This window comes from Chanos chanos, chromosome 1 (genome assembly GCF_902362185.1).
Source record: "Chanos chanos chromosome 1, fChaCha1.1, whole genome shotgun sequence".
Classification (NCBI taxonomy): Eukaryota; Metazoa; Chordata; class Actinopteri; order Gonorynchiformes; family Chanidae; genus Chanos; species Chanos chanos.
The window spans coordinates 35459711-35470384 of NC_044495.1; the positions used below are offsets into that span (position 1 = coordinate 35459711).

General features: G+C 42.9%; 1 protein-coding gene across 1 annotated transcript in view; it reads left to right on the forward strand.

Moving 5' to 3' along the window:
• Window positions 1-9407, forward strand: part of cttnbp2 (cortactin binding protein 2) — a 41555-nt gene extending 32148 nt beyond the window's left edge. Inside the window, exons 9-23 of the mRNA XM_030785180.1 lie at window positions 1-51; window positions 741-1001; window positions 2951-3046; window positions 3506-3585; window positions 3991-4077; window positions 4316-4415; window positions 4881-5039; window positions 5370-5551; window positions 5944-6122; window positions 6334-6539; window positions 6884-7066; window positions 7525-7576; window positions 7798-7909; window positions 8719-8871; window positions 9102-9407. The exon at window positions 1-51 is cut by the window's left edge and continues 67 nt beyond it. Coding sequence (XP_030641040.1) covers window positions 1-51; window positions 741-1001; window positions 2951-3046; window positions 3506-3585; window positions 3991-4077; window positions 4316-4415; window positions 4881-5039; window positions 5370-5551; window positions 5944-6122; window positions 6334-6539; window positions 6884-7066; window positions 7525-7576; window positions 7798-7909; window positions 8719-8871; window positions 9102-9407 — 2207 coding nt within the window. The remainder of the gene's footprint in view (window positions 52-740; window positions 1002-2950; window positions 3047-3505; window positions 3586-3990; window positions 4078-4315; window positions 4416-4880; window positions 5040-5369; window positions 5552-5943; window positions 6123-6333; window positions 6540-6883; window positions 7067-7524; window positions 7577-7797; window positions 7910-8718; window positions 8872-9101) is intronic.
• The last annotated feature ends 1267 nt before the right edge of the window (window positions 9408-10674 follow it).

Sequence of the window (10674 nt, forward strand, 5' to 3'; positions counted from 1 at the left end):
CTATCCATGATGTGGCCACTGATGACTGCAAAGACCTTCTGGAGAATCTGGGTAAGATGATATTGGTCGTAAGGGTGTGTGTGTGTGTGTCAATGTGTAGATGTGTGTTTGTCTACAGCTGATGTTTTTCAAACTCCTAGTATGTTGTGTTGTATAGAGTGTGCTGTCTCTTGCTCTAATTTTTTTTATCGCGGTATTAAACTTTGGCAGAATAGCATTTAATGTTAACAATAGCATTACAGAATAATAGAAATCTCACTGAAATTCAGTTGTTATTTCTTGGAAAAACACCAAGAAATAAACCCCACATGAAATCTCAAGTTTAAAACAGAGATACAGATAAAAACACCAGACCAGTAAGCACAACAGAACAGTTAGACCAACGTATCTAATCACTGTTTGCAGTTGGCCGCCTGTACCCACTGCGTTGGACTCCATTTATCAGAAAGATGAAAGTGACTCTTTAATATCATCGCTCACACTTAAAAACAGCACTGTGTTCCAATTTCATAGACTCACAGAATTCTCTGTGGTTCTGACTAAGTGTGTTTTGCTGGTGTGTCATTGACCTATTTTTTTCAAGGCTGCACCATCACTAACCCTTAGAGCTGTTGGCCCTGATTTTTATTCTGGAGCTCTCTGGCTACCATTCTTACTACTCAGATAGTCCCAGTATAACTTGTGGTAATCCATGGGAAGAGTGTTTATGTCCTTTTGACCTTTGACCTCTCCCTTCACAGACTCGTACAAAGTGATGGTTCAGGTGCAGATGGGCTCCACGGAGCGGCTTTGCCCAGTGGACGTACTGGAGAACGGGTCCACCATTGGCACGGTCACAATCCAGCGGCACACCGGCTGGGAGGGGTTAGGCCAGAGCCTGATTCACCTGCTGACCAATCACTTCCAGCTACTGTGTGAAGGCTGGGAGCAGTGGGAGGGACTTGTCAAAACGAATACACCACTAGGCCTATCCACTGACAGTGTGGCCTCTGTGACCATAGGTACTCGCACATGCACAGTATGATGGAGAATGGCGTCAATTATAAGTTTGAGGCCAATAAAACTCTCCTATCTGAATGTTGTAATCCAGTCACTCTTCTTTTATAGGACTTTGTCAAACACTCTTCAGATTTCTAATGTTAGATGACTCCTACATAACTTCTAGTGTGTCCCTATAAATAACTCTGTGATACTCATATCATGCATTGGACTAGAAGGTTCAGGCTGACTCACAGTGCTGTTTATGAAATGAATTTGGGAAACGGTCAACCGTGCTAGCGGTAAACGATATGCTAACGAGACACATGTTCACAGTGGGATTGCCTGCTATTCTGGGACAGCCTGGCTTTCCAAACAGCTGCTGTTTCCTGGTCACTCTTAAAGTTTTAATTTCCATGTGTCAGCGTTTTAAAGCACCCCACACTCAAAGGAAGAGATGGAGACCAAAGACTCTCATCTGAACCATAGTATTGACCCCTGGTATGAACAGGTCTGTGCTAAATGGTTACTGATAGTAGTAGAGTGTCTGTCACAAGCTCCTAAAACAGCAGGTGGCTTACAGAAGGTCACACCTCACACAAAGATTCATAGACATACACACACACACACACCTTCATACACAAGCAGAAAAGTTCACACACACACACACACACACACACACACACACACACACACACACACGTTGAAATGGCTTTTTTCCCTGCACTATTTGAAATGGCTCTTTTCCAAAGTCAGACTTGGCCAAGTAGGAAACCTTTGGGACTGGGGCCTAACTGAGCCTGGCCCAGCCGTAGCAATGTCATGCAGGGCCACTGAAAATAGAACTGTCTACCCCCTCATCTATCTCTTTCACTCCCCCCTCCCCTCCTCTGTCTGTAATAACACCCCCCCCCCCACACACACACACACATACACATATCACTCCCTCGGTCTTTTGGTGTTTGTTTACGGTGTTTGTTTACACGGGTTTGTTCTCCTCTAACTCTCGCTTTCCACAACACTCGTTCCATCTGTCTCTGTCATTTCACTCTCATTGTTGTGGGTTTACTTGCCTGTTTTCCGGATTGCTTGTTCCCCTCTATCTCTTTGTGTTGGTTGTGCGGCAGTATTCATTAGAGGGATTATCCTTTTTTATGCACAGAGAGAACATTGTGCTCCATCAGTGGTAGAGAAAAGGTCTCTCCCTGGAGTGCAATAAAGTATGCACACTTTCTCTGCCTCTCTGTGAGCCTTTGAATAGTGGTATCAGTTTAGCTTAAGATCGGAGCTAATTCCTACACGTGTGCTTTGTTGTGGAACACAGTGCATTCTTTTACAGGTGCAGAAATAGGACTGCTCTAGCACTTGCTTAAAGTTAGTGGCGAGGGGTGAGGTAACCTTTAACAGCGTTTGACTGACAGTGAGAATCTAAACGCAGGAGAGGCCTTTGGCTTCAGATGTGAAGGTTTAATGGGCAGACTGTCCGTGAGGGTGCTTGTTTTCCAGAGATGGGGCAAAACGGACTCGGGAAATGGGCAAAGGCTGACTGAGGAGATGGAATGGAACAGTGGGATGAGCATACATTATTCATGAGAAAGGGGAAAATGGAAGGAGAGAGAGAGTATGTGTGTGTGTGTGAGAGAGAGAGGGAGAGAGAGAGAGAAATACATAAATGGATCTGCCTTCTCACTCCCCCCCACTTAACAGATGTGAGAGATAGATGCTGCTTGCCTGTCACTGAAGATCACATTTCCATAATATTCTCTTGAGACACCCACACACACACACACACACACAGACACACACACACACAGACAAAGATTTATTCTTGCCTCACCTTGCTTCATCCAGCCTCATTCACCTTTTGCTATCTTCTAGGTTTTATTTTTTAGAATGCTTCACATCTTGACACCATATTTGCGTATGTCTTTGTGTGTGTGTGTGTGTGTGTATTTTGGGTGATGCTATCCAGGTGATGCTGTCTGGTCCTTGGGACAGGAGCTGACCCAGTCTCCATGGGACCTGATTCGGAAGCGTCTTAGCCAGCGGATTACTATCCGTCTGAATGGTATGTTAGTCTGCTCTAGGATAACTTCAACACACACACACTCACAGACACACACACTCACCCATCCCCACCATCCCAGCTTTTTCGTAACTGGAACTGGAATCCTTTACTTTGTCATTAATTAATTCACAGGCAATAAGTGATGGTCACACTTGACAATTTATCTATTCTGCAGCAACACAGTTAATTAATGCTTTAAAACCATATGTTCTTCGATTTATGTGTGAGTCAAGGTAAAATCTGTGACCCCATTATTTCAAGTCTCTGGCCTGAAATACTTGTCAGTTTGACTTCTGTGGATTCTTCATCTCAGCAGACAGCATCGTACATTCTTTGAAGTCTATGAAAATGAAATGTCACAATGCGTACTCAGAGTGTTCTCCAGGCTAACTGTTTAACATTTCTCTCACTTTTTTTTTCCTGTTTGATTCATTGCCATGGTGATGTGTTCTTTGACAGGTCTGGCAGAATCAGCTCTGGATGAAATGGCGTATGATTCTCTGATCCCTCTTCAGTTGCTGCAAAACTACGTCCGCTTGGTACGCCGAATGAGAGATGAAAATTCGAAAGGATTAGAGAGAGAGAGAGAGAGAGAGAGAGAGAGAGAGAGAGGAAAGGATCTGTATATGTGATTATTTACTTCTCTCCAGCAGTGTGTCTCAAGAGCCCAATAAAAGTCTATTATTAGACGTGTGTCTGCTGGGCTATGCCAGTGGAACCAGGGCAGTAACTAATATTTTAGGAAGGACTGGTTAAAACTGTTGTGACTGCTTGCAGTGGTTGGTGTTTACACCCTGTCGACTCTACACGTAGAGACATCCTGTAAAATGTAATTAATGACAACACCAGCATAAATGTTTTCACAGTTTGAAGGCAGTGTTGCACGTCTGTAATGTGTCCCGATAACTTTGTTTTACTCAACTGTCTATCTTCTCATTTGTCAGGTGGAACAATATCATAATGTTATTTTCCATGGGCTGGAGGGAAGCTGTCAGGAGTACCTGGCCAATCAGATCTCCCAGTGCATCAAGGTAAATCGCGATTTTTAAACATATTGCATTACGATGCTGATATTCATATTGTTAATACTCATTAACCCTCTGTCTTAGCCTGTTAATGCACTGAAGCTCTGTGACCGAGCTCTCTGAATTGGCACAGCTAATGGTCTCCCTGTCTGCATTTCTCTTTGGTGACACTGAACGTAATGTGTGTGATGTGATGTAGTGTGTGTAATGTAATGTAACGTGTAACGCGTTTGATGTGGTTCAGTACCGACAGGAGGCCATGGGCATCAGCTGTGACATAGTCAGGGTAGAGATTGACAAGAGCTTCTCCAAACAGCAACTGGTGGAGACCTTCATCAACTGTGGTAAGACACTAATCCACAGCTACCTCACCAGGTGCTTTAGTATGCTGCCATGAAGGGTATTCATTATTTCCAGCAATCAGTCAGGACACCCCTAATCAAGTGTCTACTCTGGTCTAGACTATAAGAATGCTGGGGTTTGTGCGAGAGCTTTTGTGTAATGTGCAGGAACACACTGTGCAGATGTGTGTTGGTGTGTGTGTGTGTGTGTGTGTGTGAGTGAGAGAGAGAGAGAGAGAGACTTTGTGTGGGCAAGGTGATAGAATATGTGGTACGTGGATATTTTAATTTATGCATTAATGTGTCTTCTTTTCATACCACAAAGCTGGATCTGTGTGTGGTGTGTGTCTTCTTTTCATAACGCATAAAGCTCTAACTGTATATGTGCTGTTTGTGTGTCTCCATTTGACAACCCATAAAGCTGTATCTGTGTGTGTGTGTGTGTGTGTGTGTGTGTGTGTGTGTCAGGATTCCTGGTGTCAGTGAGAGATGGTTCTGCAGGCCAGCGTTTGGTGGTGGTCCTCCTGGAGGGTCTGGAGAGAGCTCAGTCTTTGAGCCAGCTTCTGGGAGACCTGTGTGACGGTTTGGACAACCGTGGCTCTGTCTGCACCCTCTCCCTTAGCTATGGTGAGACCTACACACACACACTCACACACACACTCGAATTGTCTAAGCAGGAATAAACAACACTAGAGCACTTAGGATTGTGGCTGAATGACCATTGGTGGCAACCTTCAAATAAAGGTTCATGCTTCTGTGAAGTTAAATGGTTGCATTCTTTTCAGTTTAGTTTACATTTAACATTGAATAAACTTCTTTTTGTAAAATAAGAATGATTAAGAGTGAACCCTGAGATGTGCGCATCAGATGCCAAGTGTTAACCCTTAACAATAGTACTTAACATACAAAACTGTTATTACAGCTCCTTGTTCTTCCACTGTTCTTATTGGCTGACAGGCCAGGATGGGTTATACTACTTCCAGGAGGACAGTTTTCTGATTGGCTCACTGGCAAAAGCACGACTGCAGGGTCCTGAACTGCGGCTGCAGCAACACTTTCGTTGGGTGCAGCTTCGCTGGGATTCAGAACCACTCAGCGGTCTGCTGGCACGCCATCTCCGCCGGAAACTTCTTCATAAGGTGAGATTCATCACGGCACCGTTATGAACGAGAGACACGAGCTCCATTTCTGATCTCTGAGAATCTTATCAAAGAAAGAGGGGAAATACCTCAGCCAGAGAGATGGAGAAAATCACAGAATCAGTCCTGTGTACATTGTGCTGTACCACATGTTAATAAGATGCTACATAATGCAACATAGTGTAATGTAAGTAAGTGGTTTTTTTAAATAGGATTGAAGGTTTGGAAGGGCTTTCAAATGTCTTAGAGATGTGCGTAAGTGCTTTATTTGCCTATGGTAGGGTGATTTAAGAGTGGTGTGTTAAAGCATCAGGTAGTGAAAGAGTGAGTTCTCAGTTATGAATAAGCATTTTGTGATCCCTCCTTTATTCTCTGTCCCTGCCCCCCCACAGATGCAGGGCCAACATTTGGCGACTGACGATTCCCTGCACAAAGCTCTCCTGTGGGTGTGTTCAGTCTGGCACCACCTCAACGCCTGCCTGTCCCGCCTGGGCACCCATGAGGCCCTCCTGGGCCCCCACATGTTCCTCTCCTGTCCGGTGGTGCCCAACCAGACTCTGGCCGTCCTCAAGTGAGTCTTTTTTTTTTTTTTTTTTTTGTAACAGAGACACGCAACTCCTTAGAGTCAGAGCATTGCTACATTGCCATTTATTGTTGTAATCTATTTTGTCACGTTTCTCTGATACGATCGCTTGATTCTGTTTCTGTCTGTACCACTCTCATGTCCAATCTTTGTGTCATACTAAATATTCATGAATATTGGGTCATAAATCTTTCTTCAGATGGTTGGTTCGACTGTGGAACGCCGTGGTGGTCCCACGTGTGGAGGATGCCGTCGTCTCCAGGGTAATGGCTAAGAGATCTCCGTCTCAGAGACGCTCCCCCACCACCAAGAGCCTGAGCTCCGGCCAGAGAGCGGTGGTCAGAGCAGCTCTGAGCATCCTGTTGAACAAGGCAGTTCTCCAGGGCTGCCCACTGGCCCGTCCAGGTAAAGCACCAGCATACCTGCAGGGACGCCCAGCCTGGATCCCCTCCATCCTGGGTCACAGGCCTCTGTACTGTGCGGCTTCAACCACCGGCAGTTTTTCCGTTGAGCACCCAGTACTTGGAGCATGCCAATCTTGGTCAAATCTACGTGGATGTAATGTGGAGTTTCTTATTTCTCTTATGACCAGCAATGCTGATGGTGTTCTCTGTAAGCAGACCGTATCTGACTGACTGACAGAGTTGGTGTCAGAACAAAAATTCTTTTATTGATTCCTTTAGTTTTGTTTGTGTGCGTGTGCATGTGTGTGTGTGTACGTTTGTGTGTGTGTGTTTCTGTGTCCACAGAGATCGAAAGGCACCTGTCAGAATTCCAAGGAGGAAGTTTCCCACTCTCAGCCATTGGCTCGTCTTACAAAAAAGGCGGGAAAAAGGGGCGTGAGAGTGGTGCCTGGAGACGAGCCAGCACCAGCCCACGAAAGAAAGTTAGCTCCACCTCCGATTGGAGCTGCATTAGCTCCCTGCAAGAGGGTGAGGGAGCACTGACACAAGAGCAACTCTCTGCTTTTAAAATACAAGTTTTTCAGTTAAATACCACGTTAAAGTTTAAGTTATGAGCAGGCTACTTAGTCACTGAATAATTTCCTTATCAAGCTTTTTTTGTCAAAGTGAGCACTCAGTCCATGAAGAGTCGTTGAAACATCGTGGCTATGATGAAAAGTTCCAAACTTATATTATCCAAAGAATCCATCATTGCCACATAGAGTAGCTTATTGGAAGCTTATAAGTGAATTTTTAAATATTTGCAATTTGGCATTTTTGGTCAGCTTTCTACGCTAACTTCTGTGATCCAAGTATGTGATAATGTAGAAGAACTGCTGGACTTGGTGTTCTTGTTTTCCAAAGATTTTTCATGGTCTTATGTGAGGAGAACCTATGATCAGAGAACTGTACCTTGTGCTTCACTTTTCATTCTTCTCACTCTGCAGGATCTCTGGCCAGCACAGATGTCCACTTTATGGCCAACGTCAGTCCTCCCAGGTCTGTCCCATAAAGCTGTCATTCACTTAAAACAGTCATTTCACAAACTAACCAGCAGAGAGCAGTGTAAATCTAAAATCGATACAAAATTCTGTGAGCTGTTTACAGTAACTCTTATGTCCAGCAGAATGACTGGCGTGTGTATGTGTGCTCGTGTGCACGCGTGTGTGTGCTGATGTGCATCTGTCAGTGTACTTGAGAGCTTTTTTTCTGTATTGCAGAGTTGGTGATGGAGAGTCAGTTACACTCTCTCTCTGTTCAGACGACGAGACAGATCTGATTAGGGAGCTCCAGACCATGTGTTCCAGCAAATCTGAGCCAAACATAAGTCAGGTAATATTATAACACACACATAGGTTCTTACTTACCTGCTAATGTCAAATATACTTCTAAATCTTCTACATGCACAGAACATTCAGTTATGCTCCAGCATCCACAACCTCTCACCAATCATCCAGAGTGGCTTAATTCTCCGTATTCTGGACTATTTAGCAATGGCTCAGGCCTAGTGATATAAAAAATATTTATATTATTATATTATTCAATATTAATTGATTTTGACTGGTTGGATTATGTGAACATTGCTCAGCATAGAAGCAGAAAACAGCTGGGTTAGAGTGTAAAGCTTTGAAAACTACATACATGTTATAACTTTCAAGTGAGGACCTCTAAAATGGTAGAGGAAGAAAAAAGCCTGGGAAAAAAGTAGGTTTGTTTTACTTACGGATAAGAATGTGGGAAAAATATGATTTACGGTGATATTTAGGATTTTACAAGGATTAATTAAGCTATGTGTCAGACCAAGACAGGTTCTGTTCACTGTTTAATATGTGTTATAATACAGTGCCATTCTAGAGCAGTGTCTGGTTGGAAACTCTGCCACTGTATAGTTTATATGGGTTTATCTGAATTTCTTTGTGCTCGCTCAATTTTTTAAAATGTTCTGTTTATAATATTGGATTGCAGCAACAGAGGATCTGTTTTAATAGTGAGAGTTTTGATAAGCACAATATGCAAAAGAGCTCAGCGTTGATCATTTTGTTCCACTGCCCTCACAAACTGCCCAAATATTTGAAATAATAGGAGGAAGGCAGTAAAATAGTAAAGGACGTTTTTTTTTTTGGTTGTTGTTGTTGTTGCAGATTGCTCAGTCCAAAGAGGACTTCATCATGTTCTCTGGCTTATCGAGTGGGCAATCCCCACCAAGCAGTGTGGATGAAGACTCCGCCCAGTCACGCCCACAGCCTGGTAAACAAAAGAATCCCAAGGAGAAGGCTCAGTCATCAGCACAGGAGGTGTGTCCCAAACTGCTCTGGTCATACGTAGTTTCATTTTTCACCGGTCATATTTACAGTGGCTCGTTCGTAACTATTCACGTTAAAACCTCCACAACACGTGGACCGTGAGCCCTGCAAACTTTGAGAAAATCTGGAGCTTTGTGCTGTTTTGAGCAGCGTAGTAACAGCCTTTTGAAACCAGCTGTTGTATCATAAAGCGAGACTCATTTTTTTTTTTTTGTTGACAGACTGATAACTGTCATTCACACGTCCCAGCTCCACGTAACCAGCAGCGAACGACGAGGCCTAGGTCTCAGCTCCCTGTACCCAGCAACAGGGGGCTCCAGCGAGCACACAGTGCCCCCCGAGTCAGCAGTCATGGCAACAGCAGCAGCCCCGCCCCTGGAAGAGCCTCTGCCAGTACCGGCACGAGCAGCAGAACAAGGCAGGCCCAGCCCAACAACAGCAACAACAAGAATCACAACAGCCAATCAGAAGAGGAGATTTGGATCCTGCACTCGAAATTGCATGAAAACTACAGTAACCATGAGTAAATACCTATCCCCCCCCCCCAACCCCCCTCCCTTCCTTTGTAAACTCCCACCATGTTGTAAAGTTAGGTTACTGAAAGCCTTTGAGTATTTGTACCTGTTATCTGTACTTGTTACACTGTATTACATTGTGTATTTGGGGACCATAGTTTTATTATATTATATTATCCTACTGAAGTACTGAAATTTTGAAAAGAGAGAATAGCAGGGAAAAGTAAAACAAAACACATGCTTGAACAGTTTTGGCCTTTTAGAGGAAAATGTTTTGGATCAAAGCAAGAACAGGTTTTTGGGGGTTTTCTGTTTTTTTCCTTTCTGTTTTGTTTTTTGGTATTATGTATTTTCAAATATAAAAAAAGTGTTTTATGTTTAAATAGTTGCGAGATTGTTTTAAATACTGTTGACATTAATCAGGGTTTTACCAAATATGTGTAAATAAGAAATAGGAATTTAAATGGTATATAGTTTAGTGTATGTTGTATTATGCTTGTACAGTAAAGAACTTAAAATGAAATCCATGAAAAAAAAAAGTATTGTACATAAGTTTGTAATATTAAGTTTTGGTTCTGAACTTTTCACTTGTTTCAAAGTGAATTGAATGTGGCAATAAGGAACATAATAACAACAAAAACAAAAAAAAAAAACCAAAAAAAATAAATAACAGGACATTCTTTTTTGTTTTTTTGTTTGTTTGTTTTTTTGACTGTAAGCCATAGCTTAGTATTTGAAATCACTCATGCCCACTTAAATCATTGGCTGGCTGAAATCATGCCCACTTAAATCACTGGCTGGCTGAAATCATGCCCACTTAAATCATTGGCTGGCTGAAAGTTTAACCCAACCCTGAGCCTAACTCAGTTTCAGTCCAGCCCATGATAGGGTTTTCTTTTCTTTTTTTGGCTTGTTTTCAGTTTTGAACACTTTGGATAAGCAGTATTCTTTTGAACTGGGACATTGTTCATGTGTATAGAGGAGTATCTAGTTGATCTCTGATGTTGAGCTGTGTGTCAGGTGTCTGATGAGGTTCACAGAAATGTCCCGCTTCCTCCAAGCTCATCTATTAAAAAAAACTGCACTGTCACCCCAACCCGGGCTCTTTACACTCTTCTTCTCTCATCTCAAAGATCCACACAAACCCCTTTCTCTAGAAAACTTTTACTGGAAATACAGTGTCACTGAAAACAAAACATCTTCTCAGAAGGAAAAAAAAAAGAAACAGTATAATTTTTAACAATTTATAAATTCCTATGAATAATGTTTTTCTTGATGG